This window comes from Chiloscyllium plagiosum, chromosome 21 (genome assembly GCF_004010195.1).
Source record: "Chiloscyllium plagiosum isolate BGI_BamShark_2017 chromosome 21, ASM401019v2, whole genome shotgun sequence".
NCBI classification, from domain to species: domain Eukaryota; kingdom Metazoa; phylum Chordata; class Chondrichthyes; order Orectolobiformes; family Hemiscylliidae; genus Chiloscyllium; species Chiloscyllium plagiosum.
In genome coordinates, this window is record NC_057730.1 from 3966461 (window position 1) to 3990373 (window position 23913).

General features: G+C 43.3%; 1 protein-coding gene across 1 annotated transcript in view; it reads right to left on the reverse strand.

Annotated features, from left to right (window-relative positions):
• metrn (meteorin, glial cell differentiation regulator) overlaps nt 1-23913 on the reverse strand; it is a 46768-nt gene that overhangs the window by 8087 nt on the left and 14768 nt on the right. Inside the window, exon 3 of the mRNA XM_043711118.1 lies at nt 8414-8473. Coding sequence (XP_043567053.1) covers nt 8414-8473 — 60 coding nt within the window. The remainder of the gene's footprint in view (nt 1-8413; nt 8474-23913) is intronic.

The following is a 23913-nucleotide window of genomic DNA, read 5'->3' on the forward strand; positions in this document are numbered from 1 at the left end:
ATTTGGAAACTGGTGAAGTCAATGTTGATGCCATGTAGTTGTAGCGTCCTGAGGTAGAAGATGATGAGGTGTTCTTCCTCCAGTTGGCGGATGGTTTTGATTGGTCAGTGGAGGAGACCCAGGACCTGTATATCCTTGGGGGAATGGGAAGGGGAGTTAAAGTAGTTGACCATAGGGTGGTGAGGTTGTTTGGTGAGTGCGTCCCAGAGATGTTCGTGAAACGCTCTGCAAGTTGGCGTCCAGTCTCCCCAATGTAGAGGTGACCACATTGAGAGCAATGGACACAGTAGAGGAGGTAGGTGGATGTGCAGGAAAACCTCTGCAGGATTTGAAATGATCCATTAGATTAGATTAAATTAAGTTGCTTACAGTGTGGAAACAGGCCCTTTGGCCCAACAAGTCCACACCCATCCTCCAAAGAGCAACCCACCCAGACCCATTCTCCTACATTTACCCCTTCACCTAACACTACGGGCAATCTAGCATGGCCAATTTACCTGACCTAAATTTTTGGACTGTGGAAGGAAACCGGAGCACCTGGAGGAAACCCACGCATACATAGGGAGAATGTGTCTGTGTGGAGTTTGCACAGTCACCCAGTCACCCAAGGCAGGAATTGAACCCAGGTCTCTGGCACTGAGGCAGCAGTGCTAACCACTGTGCCACCATGCCGCCCATTAGGGTCTTGGACGGAGGTAAAGAAGGCAGGGGAGGTGTGAGCTGATGTGATTAACCAATGCTGCATTTTCTTGGACATCAGATGCTGTTAATGAATACTGGATGCCTTAGAATGTGGACATGGAATGTGGAAGTACCTCTGACACTGCAGCACTCTTGCAGCAGCACACAGTATTCTTACATACAGATGAGGAAGGACTCCACTTCAACTGGGACAACACATCCATCTTAAGACAAGCCAAACAGAGACACAAAAATTCCTCGAAGCATGGCATTCCAACCGGAACTCTATCAACAAACACATTGCATGGCATTCCAACCGGAACTCTATCAACAAACACATTGACTTGGATCCCATTTATCACCCCTGATAAAAAGAATGGGAAATGACGTCACTACAGGAAATGACATCATCCACCCAAGGAAACCAAACACAAATAGAAAGCGGGCCATGCCAGCAGTGCTTCATCTGGAGGCTCAATGATGTTATCCAGTATGATGACGAAACGTCTGAAAATGAACCTTCCAGCTCAGCGAGCAAACCTACATCCAGAACCTCAACCTGAGCTATAAATCTTCACAAATTCGCTAACTGAATAGTATTCTGAGAAGATGCCCTCTGCAAAAATAATCCAACTGAGAGCTAAACTACTCTACAAACAGCTGACTGCACCTGTTATCGGGCCTGAACCAATGAGTTAAGTTCGCAAAACTCAACCAAAGTCTCCAGAAGATGCCTCTCCTTCGAGGGATCCAAAGATGAGCTGAGAAGCTGTGCCATTGAAGACAATGACCTGCTCATCAACATTGCCTCACCGATGAATGTAGCGGTTAGCAGCAGGATGTGTTGTGAAAGGGAATTTCACATAGTTCATGTAATCGGAAGCAGTTGTTGACACTAACAAGTTGTTAAAGTCTTTTGTAAAATTGTGTCCAGATTAAATTCCAGCTCCAATAAAGTCACTGAGAAGACACGTTGTTAATGTTCTCCTTTCTTTCCACCACTGTTTCATAGAGACACAGTTACACGGAAAAGAGAAATTGGCTGGAGAGTGTGGAGATTGTATGGAATTAGCTACCAGAGGAAGTGGTGGAGGCTGGTACAATTACAGCATTTAAAAGGCATCGGATGGGTATATGATTAGGAAGGATTTAGAAGGTGCTGGCAAATGTGACTAGGTCAGATTGGGAAGTCTGATCGGCATGGACAAGTTGGACCAAAAGGTTTGTTTCTGTCCCATGTGATTCTAAGACCCCTCAAACCCACTCCGCCATTCAATACAATCATGGCTGATCCCACTCTTCTCCATATCCCATGATCCCTTTAGACACAACAGCTCCATTTATTTCCTTCTTAAAAACATGTTTTGACCTTGACCATGTTCTGTGGTGGTGAACTCCACAGGTTCGTCACTCTCAGGGTGAAGAAATTTCTCCTAATCTCAGTGCTAAAGGGTTTATTCCTTATCCTTAAGGAATGACGCCTGGTTCTGTACTCCTCACCATTGGGAACATCTTTCCTGCATCTAACCTGTGTAGTTCTGTTACAATTTTCTGGGTTTTCTATAAGAAACCCTTCATTCTTCTCAACTCCAGTGATTATAATCCTAACCGACTCAATCTCTCCTCACATATCAGTACGGCCATCACAGGAATCATTGGAATTCCTCCTAAAGGCACTGGTTGCTTCCCAGTATCAGCTTCAGCGACACTGGAAGTCCTTTGGGCCTCATTTATATGTCCCTGCATGAGAATGGTGCCAACCTATTCCACGTGTTGGTCACCACCATGATCAGTTAACTGCTAGATTCACCCAATTTCCAGCCTCTAATTTCCACACAGAGTCAATCACAGTCAAAAGATGAGAGCATTAAACAATGCTCTCCTGTGTCATTGAGAGGCAATGTGACCAATGGTATAACTGTCAGAAACCAGCCAAGTGGAGAATTTGACCAAGGAACAATTGAATCATCATGGGGTGTAGTCTGGTTTCTTTAGGTGCAGCGCTTTTGAAACAGTTTCCTCGCATGAATATGTAGCCAGCCCAACCAATCTATGCCAGTATTCATGACTCAAACAAGTCACCTTGCACCTTGCTTCATCACACTATTAATAAATGCTTTCATTCTCTCTGCTGGAGATATCCAGCTCCCTCTCAACTATACCTCATGCTATTTGGTGAGGCTAAGACCTGGAGACATCCGAACAGGTCCGATGGATTGGCCATGCTAAATTGCTGTTTGTGTTCAGGGATGTGTAGGTTAGCCACCAGAAATGCAGGGTTACAGGGATTAAGTGAGGCGGGTGGTGGGTTTGGGTGGGATACTCTGAGGGTCAGTGTAGACTTGTTGGGCTGAATGGCTTTTTTCCCCCACACTGTGGGGATTCTATGATACTGCCAACATTCCTAATTCCTAATGAGTGGAAGTCCTGACTGGTTCCCACTACAGCAGCCCGGAGCTCCTGGCGGTGGTTCTGTTATGTTTCACCATGACTGGAACTTCAGCTTAGCTCACAGATTAACACTTCCTCGTTCATTACCTCGTTCACTCACCTCAATGTGGCACATCCCAGATTTTGAGTGAACCAAAATTCATTTTGTGAAGTTAGACGTGACTAGCAGAAAACCTTACTAATATTCTCCATCACAGCCTTACAATTGACTTTGTACAAGCCGGAGTGACAAAAAGAAGGCACCTTCGTTGAAGGGTATGATGGACTGAATGGCCTCGGAAAGTTGAAATCTGGCTGAGCTAAGGTTGTTAACAGGAACTAAATTTCAAGGTTTGTTTGAAACAAGTCTGATTAAGTACAGGTTTCTCCTTTATCTAAAATCAACACCTTTCAAATCTCGGATCCAAACATTTCAGCCGATACCCAGCCTTGCAGAAGGCCTTCTCCACCCCAGCCAATCAGGGGCCGACAGCTGTACTGACCAGCAGTGCCAATGGGAAGGCAGCGTCTGGTTGGGGTAAGCTTGTAGGGAGGGTACGGAGGCATGGAGTGATGGGCAGGTGACATTGGCAGAAGGTGCAGAGGCTGGGTCCTGATGCCAAGTCCCTCTCCATGGCAGTGGGTTCTTCAGGTGAAGGCACCCATCCACAATGCCCTAGGTAACTGCAGGGAATCCCTCCAGGATTGTGCTCCCTGCATCATGAGGACCTCCCAGCTCTGCCCGCCAACCACTGGGTTAATCTAAAATATAAATGGTGGGAGGAGGCCACAATTGCCCTGGCTCCATGGGCCGAATGGCCTCTCTCCACACTAAGGATTCTATGAATTTTCTGGCTTTCCTTCAAAGTTGGAGATGAGAAGGTGGAGAAGGGGGTCCCTCTACACTAGCCTCCTTTCCTGATTAAATGCCCTCTCTGCCAACAACCTCACTGCCAGAGAGGACGTTAAATTCCACCCATAGTGTCAGTATTTGAGCTGCTGCTTTAGATGACAGTGTCGCTGGTTCATAGCTTTATTCTCCCCTTCTTGGGTCATCCCCCACTACTTGGCCAGTTGGCAGTTCATTAAGTGGGAGTACAATGAAGACATGGGGTTGGCGTTACCAGGACAGGAGCAGCAAGAGGGGCCAGCTTATATCAATCATAGCCTGGAAATCCAGAGTGCCTGTATTGGCTGCTTCCATCTTCAGGTCACTGGTCCAGCTAGCACCATCTCCATCAGTACAGGGACTTACCACTTGATTAGCCCCTTGGCATCCAGAGTTACTTGTTTAGAATTTGTTAATGGAGGGGGGGTTTTGCCAACTTGTGCCAGTATTTATTGTCCATCAAAAAGGTGATGGTGAGCTGCCTTCTTGAATCACTTGTGCTGTACAAGAGATAGGAAGGTGTGCCAGTGGGGGTGATGCCATTTGGTTAGGGGCTATGCTGGTCATACTGGAGTACCTCAGTACATGTGAGAGATATGGGGGCGGGTCACTGAGGCTTAAAACAGGAGGGGTACAGTGAAGCTCTGAATTTGAGGTACTAGTTGAGATTGTTACTGGGTAATTGATGGGGTCGATGGGCATTGAATTGAACCGTTTCCCAGTCTTTGATCACGAGACATTGTTATGGACCAGACCAAACCCCCTCAAAATAAGATTTCTGCTGTCTCCTTTAATTTAACTTTTTATTTAATTTGAAGGCAAATGTAAGGCACGGTGTTCCAGGTGTGATTCGATTAGTCTACCTCATGGCTTTAAGCAAAACATGCTTTATTAGCCATAAAGTTATGGAGCTGTACAGCACTGAAAAAAGACCCTTCAGTCTTCAACTTGTCCATGCCAATCAGATATACAACAATAATCTAGTCCCATTTGCCAGTATTTGGCCTGCATCCCTCAAACCCTTGCTATTCATACAAACATCCAGATGCCTTTTGAAGATTTACAAGGATGTTGCGAGGGTTAGGGGATTTGAGCTGTAGAGAGGCTGAATAGGCTGGGGCTGTTTTCCCTGGAGTGTCAGAGGCTGAGGAGTGACCTTATAGAGGTTTATAAAATCATGAGGGGCATGGATAGGGTAAATAGATAAAAGTATTTTCCCTGGGGTGGATGAGTCCAGAATGAGAGGGCATAGGTTTAGGGTGAGAGGGGAAAGATATAAAAGAGACTTAAGGGGCAACTTTTTCACACAGAGGGTGGTGAGTGTATGGAATGAGCTGCCAGAGGAAGTGGTGGAGGCTCGTACAACTGCAACATTTAAAATGCATCTGGATGGGTATATGAATAGAAAGGGATATGGGCCAGGTGCTTGCAAGTGGGAGTAGATTGGGTTGAGTTATCCTGTAGGTATGGACGAATTGGATCAAAAGGGGTCTGTTTCCGTGCTGTACATCTCTGGGATCCTACAAATGTCGTAATTGTACCGGCCTCCACACCTCCATACATGCATCACCCTCTGTGTGAAAACATTGTCCCTTATAAATCTTTCCCCCCTCACCTTAAAAATATGCCCTCTAGTTCTGGACTCTCCCACTCCAGGGAAAAGATCTTGTCCGTTTATCCTATCCATGCCCCTCATGATTTTATAAACCTCTATAAGGTCACCCCTCAGCCTCTGATGCTCCAGGGAAAACAGCCCCAGCCTATTCAGCCTCTCCCAATGGCTCAAACCATTGTCCTGGGTATCATCCTTAGATCTTTTCTGAACCTTTTCAAATTTCACATCATCTTTCCTATAGCAGGGAGATCACAATTTAATGCAGTATTCCAAAAGTGGCCTAACTAGTGTGCTGGACAGCCCTAACATGATCTTCCAACTCCTATACTCAATGCAGTGACCAATATTCTTACAACATGGTTAAAATACAAACAAAAATTAAGAATTGGCATAACTTTAACTCTATTGAAATACCCAATAAAAAAATTAACATGTTAGTTAACTACTAATCATTAACCGTTTCAATGTAGCAGCATCCTGTAAATGCACCATTAGCAAAGGCAAATTCAGGTTTCCCTCATGTGCGATCTCCTCCAGTTCAGGAGATAAGAACGCTGAAAGAAATGCTCGAGCAGCAGAGAGAGAACTCTAGCTTTTTGCTGCAGCAGGGACAGAGAGAGAGCTATTTCCAGCAGCTTCAACATCAACTCGAAACCCCAACTCCGAGCAAAACTAAAACCCTGGCTCTCTGGGAATCTGACTCCACCCACTCATGTTTCTTTTGTCTAATTTAAAAAAAACACTGAGCTCCAAGTTATTTATCCACTGGTTCTGAAGCAGATATTGCGATGCCACTGTGGCAGCACCTCTCTGCAACAGAAATAGCACAGGATAAATCCCTCTTAAAGGCTAAGTACCATCACAACATCTTGTACTGTACCCAGGTCCTTGAATATTAAGTATAAGAGCCGTCTACCAGGGTGCCTATGCAGTTCTTGTGGATATATAACCCTTGTTTTTAACCTCCTCCATTTAAGGTACCAAATGCTGCATCAGAATCCCCGGAAAAACACTCAGCCCTCCCGTGCAATAATGTACTCACCTGCCTGTTCAAATTCAGTACCACAGATCATTCCAGATCTGTTTCTGTAAGCGTTGCAGGTTACTTTTAACTGGAACTAGCCTTGTATAAATCTGGGTAAAAACAATGACTGCAGATGCTGGAAACCAGAGTTTAGATTAGAGCGGTGCTGGAAAAGCACAGCAGTAAAATCGACGTTTCGGGCAAAAGCCCTTCATCAGGAATACAGGCAGAGTGCCTGAAGGGTGGAGAGATAAAGGAGAGGAGGGTGGGGGTGGGGAGAAAGTAGCATGGATTACAATAGGTGAGTGGGGAAGGGGATGAAGGTGATAGGTCAGGGGCAGGGGGAGGGTGGAGTGGATAGGTGGAAAGGAAGATAGGCAGGTAGGACAGGTCAAGGGGACAGTGCTGAGCTGGAAGTTTGGAACTGGGGTGAGGTGGGGGGAAGGGGAAATGAGGAAACTGTTGAAGTTCACATTGATGTCCTGGGGTTGAAGTGTTCCGAGGCGGAAGATGAGGCGTTCTTCCTCCAGGCGTCGGGTGGTGAGGGAACTGCGGTGAAGGAGGCCCAGGACCTCCATGTCCTTTGCAGAGTGGGAGGGGGAGTTGAAATGTTGGGTCCCAGGGCGGTGTGGTTGATTGGTGCGGGTGTCCTAAATCTGGGAGCACTGAGGAGGGAACCCCTCAATAGTCACCACATGCTGAAATCTCGAAAATTAGAATCAGGGCGAAGTTACTGTTCTGCTTTGGAACCAATGTGCCTGAGATAATCATCCATTTTATCCAGTTTCCATGCGGTTTGACTCTATGGCTTTATACCTGCACCTTTACTCAGTGGCTGCTGAACGTTGTAAGTAGATTACTACAAAATGCAATCCTAAAATGATCCAAAACACTACTGGGGAGGAAAGAAAGATTGCATTTACATAGCACCTCTCACAGTCTAAGTGCAAGACAGTTGTTTTGAAGTGCAGTCAGTGTCATAATGCTGGAAGGGCAGCAGCTGATGTGAGCACAGCAAGATCCCACATACAGCATTAAGACAAATGACCACACAACCTATGGTGATGGTATTAACTGACAAATAGATGTTGAAATGACACGTTTTTGCTCAAATGACAAAGAGACAGAATTCCTACACAGCATGAAATAGGCCATTCAGCCTATCCAGTCCACACCAACCCTCTGAAAGGCATCTCACCCAGACCCAACCTTCTATCTCAGCATCTCCCATGGCTAATCCACCTAGCCTACACATCCCTGGATACTATGAGCAATTTAGCAATCCACCTAACCTGCACATCTTTGTACGATGGGTGGAAACTGGAACACCCAGAGGGAATCCATGCTGTCACGGGGAGAGTGTACAAACTCCACACAGCTCCCTGCGTGTGGAATCAAACCCAGGTCCCTAGCGTTGAGTCCGCAGTGCTAACCACTGAGCCACTGTGTTGTCTCAGCAGCTTAGATGTTGACAGATGTCAAAAATGCTTTAATGGTAAATTGATGAATATATTTATTAATACCTATCATAGAAGAAATTCTCTCTCATTCAAGATAGAGCAATGATTATTAGAAAGCAGAATTTATGAATTAATTTCCCTTCTGTTTGCTATAACCAGCTCATCTCTCAGCATCCGAGATGGACAGTCAACATAGTTTTAGACCTGTACACTATTTTTGAGAGTTTTATCAGTTACAGATGAAGAAAAATAAAGTTTGTGAAAATAGAAGCGAACAATGCAGGAACACAGTGAGAATAATTAAAAGCACTTACCAAAATCACTTGTGCACACAGCCATAAGGACCTCTGTGTCATTGCATGGTCTACATGCTCCTGCAGCCAAAAAAAAATAGATTCAATGTTTCTGGTAGCCTTCAATTATCACAAAAACAACTTCTCTGTTAAGAAGGTGAAGCAAACTATGTCTTAATTTAAGAAGAAATCAATTGGACGTCAGCAAAATTGCCGCAGGTCCTCCGATGGGAATGTGAAAGTGCAAAATGACTGTAGATTAGAAACCGCTTGCCTCATTCCTGAATCATACTGTTGATTGTCTAGCTGCCACTTGCTTTCCCTTTCTTACTTAAAGGGGCGGATTATTACTTGGTTCCATTTGCATTTCAAAAAGTTGGCCAGTCTCTATTTTTAATCGTAGTTGGTGAAAATTACAAGGCTACTCAGTGGAACAACGGCCTGCGCTCAGTCAATATCCAGACACTGGTTTGATACATCAGACCTATCCAAGTTGCACTTTTCCCTGAACTGGAGGTGCTGGCAAAACTAGGAACCTGTAGTTTCCAGAAATTACAGAGTGAGACATTTTAAATAATACTGAAGAGCAATCTGACCAGGAAAGGTGGGGTTAGGAGGTTTGTGAGGTTCGAGGTGCTGTGAGTAGAGAGTTTCACTGGAAGAAAATTGACAAGCAGCAAAAGGCCAAAACTTCCTAGAGATTGATTGATTCTTGGTAAGCAAAGGCATGAGGTAGGCAGGATGTGGCGAGGAGGTTACTATCTGATTAGCTTTGGTATTACTAAATTCTTAGTAAGAGCCCATGGTGTTGGAGCTGGTGTATTAAGATGGATAGAGGTTTGGTCAACTAATAGAAGACAAAGTTGGGGAAACGGGGGTGGTTTAGGATGGTTCAGGTGCACCACAAGGATCATAGAATCTCAGAGCCCCTACAGTGTGGAAGCAGGCCATTCTGCCCATCAGGGCGATACCCTTGGGGTAGCACGGTGACTCAGTGGTCAGCACTGCTGCCTCACAGCACCAGGGAAGCCCAGGTTCGATTCCAAATGGGTGACTGTCTGAGTGGACTTTGCATGTTCTCCCTGTGTCTGCGTGGGATTTTTCCAGGTGCTCTGGTTTCCTCCCATAGTCCAAAGATGTGCCGGTTAGGTGGATTGGCCATGCTAAATAGTCTGTAGTGTTCAGGGATGTATAGGTTAGGTGCATTAGTCAGGGGTAATGGTCTGGGTGGGATACTCTTCAAAGAGGTGTTGTGGACTTGTTGGGCCAAAGGGCCTGTTTGCACACTGTAGGAATTCTAGTTCTAATTCGAATCAGTTTTGGAGCCAGAATTATTTTCAATATCTATTCATAACCTGGCTGAGGGAAGTGATGAGAATGACACAGAATTGCCAAAGGGTTATGCACTGGTTAAGTGAATGAGGAAAAACCTGGTAGATGTAATATAATGTGAGAAAATAGAATCATAGAGTCATACAGCACAGAAACAGACTCTTTGGTCCAACTCATTTGCACTGATCAAATTTCTGAAACTAAACTAGTCTCATTTGCTCATGTTTGGCTCATATCCCTCTACACCTTTCCTATTCATGTACCTGTCCAAATATCTTTTAATTGTTGTGACTGTACCTGCATCTACCATTTCCTCTGGCAGTTCATTCCAAAATCGATAATCAAAGATCCCTCCCACCCCAGTTATACTCTCGTCCACCCTCTTCTGTCAGGCAGAAGGTAAAAAAAAAGTTTGTATACATGCACAGATAGAGTCTAGAACAGCTTCTTTCTGGCTGTTATCAGCCTTTGAACAGACCTCCCAAATGTTAGTTCTGATCTCTCTCACCTTGCACCATCTCTTGCACTCTGTTCTGCTACTCTGATGTAGATTGTATGGTATAATCTGCCTGTACAGCATGCAAAACACCACTTTTCACTGCACCTCGGCACATGTGACAACAATAAAATAAACAACATTCAAACAAACCTTTGAGAGAAAAAGTTGCCTCTCAGGTCCCTTTCAAACTTTCTCTTCTCACTTTAAAAAAAGTTTTGAAATTCCCCACCCTAGGGGAAAGATCTTTGCTATTCACCTTATCTCTGCCCCTCGTGATTGTATAAACTTTTAATAAGGTTAACCTCAACCTCCTATGCTCCAGTGAAAAAAAAAGAGCCCCAGCTTGTCTCGCTTCTCTTTAAAACTCTAATCCTCCAGTCCTGGCAAATCTTTTCTGAACTGTCTCTAATTTAATCATCATAGAATCCCTACAGTATGGAAACAGGCCCTTCGGCCCAACAGGTCCACACCAACCCTCTGAAAAGTAACTCACCCAGACTCATTCCCCCACTATCCTAGATTTTACCCCTTGACCAAGGCACCTAACCTACATATCCCTGAACACCATGGACAATTTAACACAGCCAATTCCTCTAAACTGCATATCTTTGGACTGTGGGAGGAAACCAGAGCACCCAGACGGATCTACGCAGATACAGGGAAAATGTGCAAACTCCACAGAGTTTGAGGCTGGAATTGAACCCGGGTCCCTAGCACTGAGGCAGCAGTGGTAACCACTGAGCCACCATGCTGCCCCTTATATCCTTCCTATAGCAGGCCAACCAGAACTGTACACAATACTCCAAAAGTGGCCTCACCAACATCCTGTACAACTTCAACATGACAGTCCAATTCCTATACTCAATGGCCTGAGCAATAAAGGCACGATGCTAAACACCTTCTTAACCACTCTGTTCACCTGCGACAACGTTCAAAGAATTACGTACCTGAATCTCTAAATCTCTGTTCGACAACACTACCAGGGCTCTACCATTAATTGCGTAAGGCCTGTCCTTGTTTGTATAATCGAAATGTAATACGTCGCATTTATCCAAATTATACCCTATCTGCCACTCCTGAGCCCATTAGCCCAATTGATCTATATCCCTTTATAATCTCAGATAACCTTCTTCACTGTCAACTATACATCAATTTTGGTGTCATCTACAAACTTACTAACCATGTCTCCTAAATTCTCTTCAAATTGTTGACATAAGTGACAAAACAACATTGGACTCAGCACCAATCCCTGCGGAACACCATAGGTCACAGACCTCCAATCTGAAAAACAACCCTCTACCATCACCCTCGGACTCCAACCATCAAGTCAATTTTGTATTCAATTAGCAAGCCCTTGTGAATCCCATGTGATCCAACTTTACTAATCGGTCTGCCATGTAGAACATTGTCTACTTGGACTTTAGTAAAACCCTTGACAATGTCTACCCCTCTGCCCTCAATCTTTTTGGTTATATCCTCAAAAAACTCAATCAAGTTTGAGAGATGTTATATATACTTTGGCAAGAAGAATAGAGAAGCTGAATATTAATTTAATGGAAAAAGACTGAAGAAAACTACAGAAGTGGGATTTGGGAGCCCTTGTCATTAATCACAAAAAGTTAGCATCCAAGTTCAATGGGTAATAGGGAGGCAAATGGGAATTTAAAAGAAATGGAGTGTAAAAGCAGTACTGAAGAGTCACAACAGACTTGGAATATTAACTCAATTGCTCTCCACAGATGCTGCCACACCTGCTGTGTTTTTCCAGCAATCTCTTGTGTTCATTTGATGATAAAAAACGGAAACCAAAATTGCTAGAATTATACATGGCAATAGTCAGAGCATGGCTGGTATTTTGTAAACTGTTTGGACCCTTTATCAAAGGAAAGATTTACTGGTATTGGAAGCAGTCCTGAGAAGGTTCACTAGGCTGGTAGCAGGTATGGAGGGACTGTCTTGTGGGGAGACATTGGGTAGGTTGTACTACTTTATTAAGGGGTGACTTTATTAAGAACATCCAAGATTCTTAAGGAACTTAACAGGCTTGTTTCCCTGTGTGGGATCATCTGTGACCCCGGAATAAGGGGTCACTCACTTAAGTCAGAGATGAGGAGGAATTTCTTCTCTCAGAGGGGAGTGAATCATTGAAATTCTTTACTGCAGAGGGCTGTCGAGACTGAGTCATTCAAAGCTGAGACAGACAAGAGTTTTAAATCAGGGAGGAGAAGGTGAGGACTGCACATGCTGGAGATCAGAGCTGAAAATGTGTTGCTGGAAAAGCGCAGCAGGTCTGGCAGCATCCAAGGAACAGGAGAATCGACGTTTCGGGCATGAGCCCTTCTTCAGGAATGAGGAAAGTGTGCCAAGCAGGCTAAGATAGAGAGCGTAGGGGAATGAAGGCGAGGCCTCTGCCGAGGACTGATCTTTCATCCTCAGAGAGCGGGGTAGTTCTGGAGGGATGGTGAAAATGAGAGCGTAGGGGAATGAAGCCTGCTTGGCACACTTTCCTCATTCCGGAAGAAGGGCTCATCCCTGAAACATCGATTCTCCTTCTCCTTGGATGCTGCCTGACCTGCTGCACTTTTCCCAGCAAGGAGTTTTAATCAGTCAAGGAATCGAGGGTTATGGGGCAAAATGGTCTATTTTTGCTCAACATTTTATGGTCTTTGCTTCTGGAAACCAAATTTCCACTAGACAGGGGCTTAGGAAATAATTATAATTTTAAAATGTCATCGACTACAAAGCAGGAGTTTTGAACATTTGGGTTTCAGGAATCAGGTGTCAATTCCACACCTATTTTTCACCCAATAATAAAGTTAAAATTATCTACAAATATTCAACTAAGTTTTGTGGAACTGAAGCATTTAAAAAGTTTTAATTCGTCACATTTTTGGTTTCTGGAAAGTATTTTATTGAAAACATGTAATCTTCTTGTCAACTTAATGGGCTCATTTAATCATTTTTGGAGCAAAACATCACAGTTCCACAAAGGCCTATTCAAAAACCACGATTATTTCAACATGTGTGCCTATGCCAAATGGTACTTTTCTTCAATAAAGCCTCCCTTATTCTCAAATCAGTAAGCTGCAGCCAGAAGCTGTTCAATAACTGGAGTATCTGTATGATGCTTCTTGCAAAAATAGTTCTTACCCTTTTCGATTACACTGAGCTACGTTGTTGCATAACCACAGGCACAATAGCTAAGCCGAACAAGGGAATATTGCAGGGTAAACTCAGAATGTTGAAATACACTATAATAAGCAAACCACATCATCTCCAAGTGACTGGTAATGTCAAATCAAGGTCATATTGGAGTATCCTTTGCGATCAGACAGCGTGTATCCTCTATTTATAGTATCAGGTTTCTGAGAAACTAGGACATATGAAGATTTAAAAAAAAACAAGAGAACTGCGGATGCTGTAAATCAGAAACAAAAACAGAAGTTGCTGGCAAAGCTCAGCAGGTCCAGCCATATCTGTGGAGAGAAATCAGAGTTAACATTTCAGGGCTAGTGGCCATACCTTAGAACTCAGACCTGCTGAACTTTTCCAGCAACTTCTGTTTGTTAAAAAAAATGGCTTTAGTGTGTTGAATATTCAGAATTTTGTCCACTTGACGCTATCACACACACATGTATCAGGGAGTAGCAGCATGGCAGCTCAGCGGTTAGCTCTGTTGCCTCACAGCACCAGGGACCCAGGTTCAATTCCAGCCTCGGGTGACTGTGTGGAGTCTGCACATTCTCCCCGTACCTGCATGGGTTCCCTCTAGGCACTCCGGTTTCCTCCCACAACCCAAGGATGTGTAGGTCAGGTGAATTGATCCACAGTGTGGAGGGATATGTAGGTTAGGTGCATTAGGCAGGGGTAAGTGTAGGGTAATAGGGAATGGGTCTGGGTAGGGTACTCTTCAGAGGGTCAGTATGGACTTGTAGGGCCAAATGGCCTGTTTCCATACTGTAGGGATTCTAAGATGAGTCTGCTAGGAAGAGATAAGAAGATCCATGTTTAACAGCTCATGTAATTTAATTCCAAATATTTCTGGCTGGAAGGTAACATTTTCTGTCCCAAGAATTTCATAGTGACCTTCAGACTTTCGCTTACATCCAGATGGAGCTGAGTAACATTGGATTTAGAACTGGTAACTCTCTAGTACAATCAACTTTATTCAATTCATTCATGGGAGTTGGGTATCAGTGGCTGGGCCTAGCTCTAGTTGCTCTTGAGAAGGTGGTGATGAGCTTCCTTCTTGAACCATTGCAGTCCATGTCCTGTGGGTTAGCCCACAATGCCCTGAGGGCAGGGATTCCAGAATTTAGACCCAGCAACAGTGAAGGAATGGCGATATATTTCCACGCCACTGAAGGAACAGCAATCTATTTCCCAGTCAGGATGGCGAGCGGCTTGCAGGGGAACTTGCAGGTGGTGGTGTTTCCATGTATCTGCTGTGTGTTAGTCTCGATGGAAGTGGTCGTGGGTTTGAGAGGTGCTGTCTAAGGATCTTTGGTAAATTTATGTGTGCGCTTACACATGTGCTAATGGAAAGGTTTGGCTCATTAGCAACAATATAAGTTGTAGACATGATGTTCTCCACAATCTGTACCCCCAGGACAGACTTTCTGTAAGATGACATAATGTCCCTCAGGTGTAACCACAGCCATTTAATACATCCGCTTTCCAGACTCTACTCACATCAAATTCGGATTTTAGTAAAGTCATATTCACCTTAATTTAATTTAGAATTTAAGTCACACAGTTACAGGGGCCAAGGACCGCAATAAGCCTGATTTCCACCGTTTTGTAGATTAGTAACAAGGGGTACAGATCTTGTCAAAGTCAGAAACATAAGAATGGATTTCTCTCACCCAGAAATTACATGCTGGAGGAGCAGCAGTTAGGTCATAGGGGCATTTGAACCCACCACAACGTCATGGCTGCCCTTTTACATCAATGAAGACAGTAGGAACAGGAGTAGGCCATTCAGGCCAGTGCCTCAATATTCTCCATCTGGCTGATTAGCTCATTCACTCCATTTTGCCCCACCACCTCCCCGTCCCTTTAGGTCACTAATTTCCATAAATCAATGTATTTGAGTCTTGAACCTTCTCGATGACAGAGCTTCCATAGTCCTTTGGAGGTGATGTATGATACTGTTCCCTCATTCTCAAGACACCAGCCAAGAGAAACATTCCAACTAGAATCACCTTATCACACCCTGTCAGAATTGAGAGAGTTTCAATGTATCACCTCTTTCTAGAATTCTCCTATCCTCGAATGTTCAAGGACCAAGCAATCAAGTGCTGGAATAAACTGACTGGCAGATCTCATCTCAGTCCCAAATAGGAGATCCCTGATCCCAAGACTGTCGCTCTTATTTCCTGACTCCCCAGTCAGGGAAACATGCTCTCAGTATCTATCCTGCCAAATTCCCAAAACAGTGTCATTTTTTTTTCAACTAGTCTCCTAAACACCAGAGAACAAAAAACCCATTCCAACCAATCCATCTTCCCAAAACTGCCTGCTTATCACAGTACTCACTCTCGCGGCACCTCCTTTCACGCAAGTGTACCCTTCCTTCGGAGAGCTATTGTGGTACACAGAGATATTGACCCTGCCTGGAGACCAAAAGACCTGGATTCAAATCCCACCTGGTTTGAAGGTGATGGACTAAAAAAACGGGAAGACAATTATTATTGCCGTTAGACTATTAATCCAGAGACTTAGGTTTGAACCATGCCATGGTAGAATCATAGAATCCCTACAGTGTGGAATCAGGCTATTCAGCCCACTAAGTCCACACTGACCCTCCAAAGAGCACTCCACCCATGCCTACAACCATTAACCTTACATCACCCATAGCTAATCCACCTAGACTGTATATCTCTGGACACTGTGGGCAATTTAGCATGGCCAATCCTCCTAATCTGCACATCATTGGACATGACGATAGGTGGCAGGATAAAAGAAATATCTGGAATTGACAGTCTAATGCTGATCATCAAACCATTGTTAATACTCAGGAAAAACCCATCTGATTCTTTTAGGGAAGGAAACTGCCATCTTTACCTGGTCTGGCCTATATGTAACTCCAGACCCAGTGCAATAGAGTTGACTCTTAACTGCCCTCTGGGCAATTAGTGATAGTAATATATGCAAGCCCGGGCAGTAATACCACCATCCCAAGAATGATTTGAAAAAAAAAGCTTAAATAGGTTAATTGAAATATCAAATCAAACTGACAGCTATGTCAGGGTAACAATATATTTCCAAAATGGGGAGGTGGTGGCTTTAAGGTAATAGCACTGGATTAGCAATCCAGAGGCAAAGTCTAATGTTTGTGGGGCACTGGTTCCAATCCCACCATAACAGCTGGAAAAATTTAGATTCAATTCATAAATATGGAATTGTAAGTTAATCTCAGTGATCGGTGACCATAAAATATCAAAACACAGCTGGTGCACTAATATTCTTTCAGGAAGGAAATCTGTTGTCCTCGCCTGGTCAGGCCTACAGGTGACCCGTGATAGTGTGTTTGATTCCTAACTGCCCTCTGAAAAAGGCCAGCGAGCCTCTCAGTTCAAGGGCAATTAGGAATGGGTAACAAACATACATGCGCACTCCATCTCTACCCCACCAGTTCTAATGGTGGTCTGATTGTGGTGACGATGCATGAACAAAAATACAGCGCAGGTACTGTTGCTATGTGACCCAGCCGGTGAGTATAGTTTCTATCTCATAACAGCAGTAAAGAGACGAAAGATAAAGATAGATAGTGGCATAAATCTTCAGACTCAGAGGCTGGACTACTGGCAATGAAATCACACTAATCAGGGTCACCACATCACTGAGGGATTGCTGCATAGTTAGAGATACTAAAACAACAAAAACTTTAATTTACTTCTGATGGAACGGTATAGAAAATGCTAATGATTGATGCTTCAGCATTAGGAGATACTGGGGGAAAAAAAAAAACAGGTTCATGAAGAGGAAGTAGATTTTGTTAAAAATGAGTGTTTTTGAAAGTCAACTTGGATTTAGACAATTCCAGACAATTCCAATTAAAACTGGATTGTCCAGTCCAGAACCAGATGGGTAACAAAACTGGGTGCAGTTATGCTTCAAAAGATAACTCACATGAGGAGAAAGCCAAAAAAGAATTAAATCAATGAGAAGTATGCTCTTTTGGTTCAGTTGATTTGTCTTTGTTAAGAATTAGAATTAGATTTTGTCATCATGTGTACTCAAGTACAGGAATACAGGAGTACAGTGGAAAGTGTGCAAGGTCACCAATTCTGGTGCCATCTTAGGTATAAAGATATCTCGTACAAAGTAGAAAAATAAAGAAAGAAGTTAAAAGTTCAACATTACAGCCCTTCCTAGCGTAGAGCAGAAAAAAAAGAAAGAAATAAAGTGAAATGTTTTTCTGTCAGAAATCTGATATAAACACTTTGTGGGACATTTGGTACTAATTTACTACTGTTCAGAATATCTTTCTCATTCCTGTGGTAGAGTCGGGGGTGATTAAATAAAACTGTAAAGAAATGGAAAGTCATTACATTGTGGTGTGAACGCAGTAACACGGTTCTGTCCAAACCGAACTAAACAAGTGCAGATTAAAAAGTGACGTGAGAAGCAAACTTAAATGAGTGTTGCACAATTTAAGGACTTCCTTCAAACCATCTTTGGTATCTTTGTTAACACTTAACAAATGTAATGCGGAGAGAAATTCCAGCCGCTAAACAAAATTACTCTGTCGCTCTTTCACTTTAGAATTAAACAAAGATTTTGCTCTCCGCAGCTTAACAGCCTCACAAACAGAGGGAAGTGTAAACAGTTTCAGGAGGCAGACACCTCCAGCTGTAGTTTATGACCTCAACTCAACTCCTTTCAACCTGCTGTTTGATGGATGGCTTTAGTCAGGCTGTATAGAGCTGAATGAATTGGTCTGAACCTTCAGGGGTCACTTAACCTTCAGCCTGGGTATGTCTTTACAGTGTCATTCTTTTCCAAATTCCAGCACATGAACATTAAAAGGTGTCAAGCTGTAGGTATTCACCTTACAAACTCTGATAAGGTATCAGGTAACCTTGCAAAAGTTATAGATGCCTTGGTTCGGACTAGAATTCCTTATTATATCAGATTTAAACTATTCATAATTCTGACCTCAAAATCAATGAGAAAAGTTGAATTAAATCTCTAGCTTTTACATGAAGAAGTCAAAAAGGCAGCTTTCTTGGTGGGAGTGTCTATACAACGAATTCTAAATGGCAACATTCACTGAAGCGTTTCAAATTTCCAGTTACTATTGAATGTAATAAATGTTTAAATGTTTAAGTTTGGGGAATGCTTTCACCCTCATTAAAATGTAGTTGATTTCTGAACTAGCTTTCGACAATCTTGCCACAAGTTTGCGTGTTTAAATGTTTTTCTTTAGGAAAATATTGCAATGGGTGTTAAAATATAAACTATGTGAAGAAATACGAACCGGACATGTTCTTTAAATGTTACAATCACTATAAAAGTATTTATACCAGAATTGATGACAGATTAAAAAAAGACAAACCAACTGAACCGAAAGCATGTACCTTTCATTGATTTGATTTTTTGTTGCCTTTCTCGTGTTCTTTCCCATGGCTAACCCACCAAACCTGCACATCCCTGAATACTACGGGTTAATTTCAAATGGCCAATCCACTTAACCTACACATTTTGGACTGTGGGAGGAAACTAGAGCACCCAGTGGAAATCCACGTAGACATGGGGAGAATGTGCAAGCTCCATATAAGCAGTCACCTGAGGGTGGATTCGAACCCAGGTCCCTGGCATTGTGTGACAGCAGTGCTGAGACTGACTTGGGACTTGAACCCAGGTCTCCTGGCTCAAAGACTCAAAGACACCACCACAAGAGCCCTTAACAAAGGTGATCCAATGCCCCATTTGAATTCTGATGTTCAAAAGTTATCCCATTACTGTACTAAATATCTTTCATTTGATTGTTGGATAAGTTATTAAATAGCTGGCTGCCCAATATTTGTACTCACAAATCTTTGGTCTAGGATCCAATCTTAATTGTGTAAGTGAATAGGTCTTGTGTGTGAGTACAAATCTCACTCTTACACTTTAAAGATACATGCATGACACATTTATAATAGGTTACATTTGGGTTGCTTAAAATGGGTTTAAGAGTAACACCTGCATTGGTTAAACAAGTGGGTTAGTGAGCAATTAACAGATTAGCAGAATGGCAAGAATTGGGAGGTGGCCAAACTGCTGTCATTACAAAACTTGAATACTTTTGCAGAAGCAACTCAAGACATTGTAATTCTTATTCATTTAACTGAAGTTCAGTGCTGTATTAGCAAGAGGAGAACACACTAGAGCCCTAAGCAATTCCCGTCAGAGTGAATATTTTATTAAATTAAAAACTTTACATTCCCCAGTTAGAGTGGCGTGTCAATAAACCAAGTGTTAACTCAGCCCTTAGGAGAGGTTTGCTTTATGTTCCGGTAATGCCTTGGCCGAGAATGACCCCAATCCCATTTACGCTGATAATTACACTTGTCAATCATGTTCATGGGGACATAAGCCCCAGTGCAAGCTCAGCACCTACGCCTGGATGTAAAAAGCCAGTGAAGAACAACTGAAGATGCTGCAGCATTAATCATAGCATCAGTGTAAACATTGTATGCTATCTTTCAGTACCTGCCTTACAGACCTTTCCCTCTGTTACTTCACTATCATTACTGCTATTTGGAATAGAGGTAACTTTTCAGGAAAGCCATTTCAGCAACACATTCATTCACTACACCTGCCCAAGAGCAGAAAGGTATCTGAAGCTGGATTGCAGTTCTGTTCTTCCAAGATATTTTTAAAATCAGACATATTTAATATCAAAGCCCATAAGTCTCAAGTTCTGCAGGACTGTGCTGCTAAGCATTTGTATTTAGTGTTGGTGCAATACCTCTGCACTATACCAAAGGCAACATTTGTGCTTTTTTGATTGTTAGTGTTTCAGAAGAGCTAGCTTCACTCCACTAGTGCGTCACATTGCCTCCGTTTTAATTGTGACTGACTCAGTGCCAGCATGTTCAACTTTATACTTCTCACCAACCATTCTGCAGTCTTCTTCCTATCATTACAAATGTTGTCATGGAATTCCACTTACACATACACGCTGCAGCTAAGCATCAACTGTTTTCTGAAAAGCTTTGCATATTTAGGACAGTATTTCTGGTGCATTACATATCAATATATCATATGCATATATTAGATCTGATCTTTCTCTGCACCTCCTCTGTAGCTGTAATACTGTTTTGCATTCTGTTCTATTACCCTGATGTAAGGTATCATTTGCCTGGATCGCACTCAAAAGAATACCTCTCACTGTATCTCAGCACATGTAACAATAATAAATCAAATCAAGTCATTTAATTTCTTTCAGTCTTTAAGTAACAATGAGGTATGAAGAGATCAAGCTGAGTGTTTGAATGTTCTCCAACCCTTTTTTTTGACTCCATAAATTCAAATCAGCAAACCTTGCCGAGTATATGGATCACTATCACCTCCAGGGAGTGTCTGATACTTCTGGCCAGACAAGTTAGTGAAAAGAAACATTAGTGCAGTATCTCAGCAATTTGCAAAGTCCCTTATCTCCTCACCAATCTACACACTCCATGTGTTGTTAATTTTTGCAGTGTTCCACATACTCTGCATGTGACATGGGTCATACGTTGAGGATGGTTTCCAGCTGCACTGAAACTCAACTCCGCCAAGTAACACAATATGCAGGTGGTTCAGAGTTTAACCCTTTTGTCCTGGGCGTCGATGCCCTTTCTTTCCAAATGTACACCTCAGCCTCACAAACCCAATGCAGCACTGTCTTTACAAAGATTCACAGTAGGTGCCCTTTCCTCACTGAACATTAAGTCCTTAACTGACACTACAAAGAAAGTACAATGAACAATTTGTTAACTTTAAGAGTTTTGTGAACTGAATTTGGCAATCACATACTTCCAAAGTAAGCTCTGAGTAAAAAAAAAAGATGCATCAACATTTCCAAATATTATCTGGCTTCAGTCATCTCCCAAATATGTTGAAGTCACCATGGACTGTATGGTGGGGTTAAGTAAAAGCAAACGTTGGCTTCATTTGACTTGTTCTAGCATTTGCAATTCAGACTGTACCATATTGACTGGTAAGAAGTCTATTCTTGTGATAACAGTTGTGGCAAGTTAATGTTTATATCCAAACTGGGCTTGCACTCCTCAAAGAGAGTGGCACCTATAAATCTGTAGATCAGATCCTTCAGAAACAAGACAACAAGTCGTTGCAGCTTGATTATTGTCTGAACACAGGCTGCATCGCAGTCCTTCTGCAGTTTAACATTTTCAGTAATTGGCAATGTCCTCAGAAATTGTTATTCGCCTTTTTACATTGAAGAATTTGTAACATTTGCAGTATTAATGCAGCTCAGCTGTTGGGGATTTTGTTTGAAACAAGAGGAATTTGACGTGGGAATACATATGTAAAGATAAATGTACCAGGCATGAAAGGTTAACCATGCCCCCACCACTCTAGCAAAATGGAGTTATTCAGGTCATTCTGTTATAATGCGCGTTTCATCAGCGCAAATTGGCTATAATGCGATCAACGAACTGCGGACGTAGTTCGGAGAACGCAAACTTTCTACTGAACGGGTATGGTGATTTTCTATTAGTGATCTTCTACAGCATGACTTCCAATTGCGGTTTTCCACAGTGCAATTTTCTATAGCATGAGCTTACAGAAGAACACAACTGTGCATTATAGCAGAATGACCCATACACAAAAGGGTGGAGATACCTACTGAGATCCATGCTCCAGAAAGCAGAAGTTTTGAATGCAACAATACTCAAAATAAACTACTTTTGGAAAAATGAGGGAAAATTAATTGCAAGAACATAGTGTTAAAGCTTCATCATTTGAACATAACTACAATTTCTTGAAGGAGAAAGTGAGGTCTGCAGATGCTGGAGATCAGAGATGGAAATGTGTTGCTGGAAAAGCGCAGCAGGTCAGGCAGCATCTAGGGAACAGGAGAATTGACGTTTCGGGCATTAGCTTTCCTGAAGAAGGGCTAATGCCCGAAATGTCGATTCTCCTGTTCCCTAGATGCTGCCTGACCTGCTGTGCTTTTCCAGCAACACATTTCCATCTACAATTTCTTGAAGGCTTTTCTTCTTTAGGGGGCCATCTGCCACCAATTCCTAATTGCCCTTAAACTGATTGGCTTGCTGAGCCATTTCAGAGGGCAGTTAAGAGTCAACCACATTGTTGTGGGTCAGAAGTCATATGTCGGCCAGAGGATTTCCTTCACTAAAGGGTATAGATGAACCAGATGGGTTTCATAACAACTGGTAGCAGTTTCATCCTCATCATTAGATTAATTATTCATTCGAATTTAAATTTCACCAGATATCATGGTTGGATTTGAACTCATGGCCCAAGAAATCCAATCCCTCTACACCTCCATCCGCTATGACCAGGGCCTCCCAGCCCTCCGCTTCTTCCTCTCCCGACGTCCCCAACAGTACCCTTCCACCGACCCGCTAATTCGTTTGGCTGAACTGCTCCTCACCGTTAACAATTTCTCCTTTGAATCCTCCCACTTCCTCCAGACCAAAGGGGGGAGCCATGGGCACACGTATGGGCCCCAGCTATGCCTGTCTCTTTGTTGGCTACGTAGAACAGTCCATCTTCCGTAATTACACAGGCACCACTCCCCACCTCTTCCTCCACGACATTGATGACTGCACTGGCACCACCTCGTGTTCCCGCGAGGAGGTTGAGCAATTCATCAACTTCACCAACACATTCCATCCTGACCTTAAAATTTACCTGGACCATCTCGGACACTTCTCTCCCCTTCCTGGACCTCTCCATCTCCATTAGTGACAACCAACATGACACTGACATTTTTTTTTTTTAAAAACAAACCCACCTCTTCCCACCCTACCTCCTGCAAAAATGCCATCCCGTATTCCCAATTCCTCCGTCTCCGCCGTATCTGCTCCCAGGAGGACCAGTTCCGCCACAGAACACACCAGATGGCCTCCTTCTTTAGAGACCGCAATTTCCCTTCTGAAGTGGTTAAAGATGCCCTTCAACGCATCTCGTCCCCATCCCGCACCTCTGCGCTCAGACCCCACCCCTCCAACCATAACAAGGACATAATACCCCTGGTGCTCACCTTCCACCCTACCAACCTTTGCATAAACCAAATCATCCGCTGACATTTCCGCCACCTCCAAACGGACCCCACCACCAGGGATATTTCCCTCCCCGCCCCTTTCCACCTTCCGCAAAGACCGTTCCCTCCGTGACTACCTGGTCAGGTCCATGCTCCCCTACAACCCACCCTATCATCCTGGCACCTTCCCCTGCCACCGCAGGAGTTGCAAAGCCTGCGCCTACACCTCCTTCCTCACCTCCATCCAAGGCCCTAAAGGAGCCTTCTACATCCAAATTTTTACCTGCAAATCCACCAATATCATTTATTGTATCCGTTGCTCCCGATGCGGTCTCCTTTACTTTGGGGAGACTGGACGCCTCCTAGCAGAGCGCTTTAGGGAACATCTTAGTTTAGTTTACATAACAGTGTGGAAACAGGCCCTTCGGCCCAACAAGTCCACACCGACCCGCCAAAGCGCAA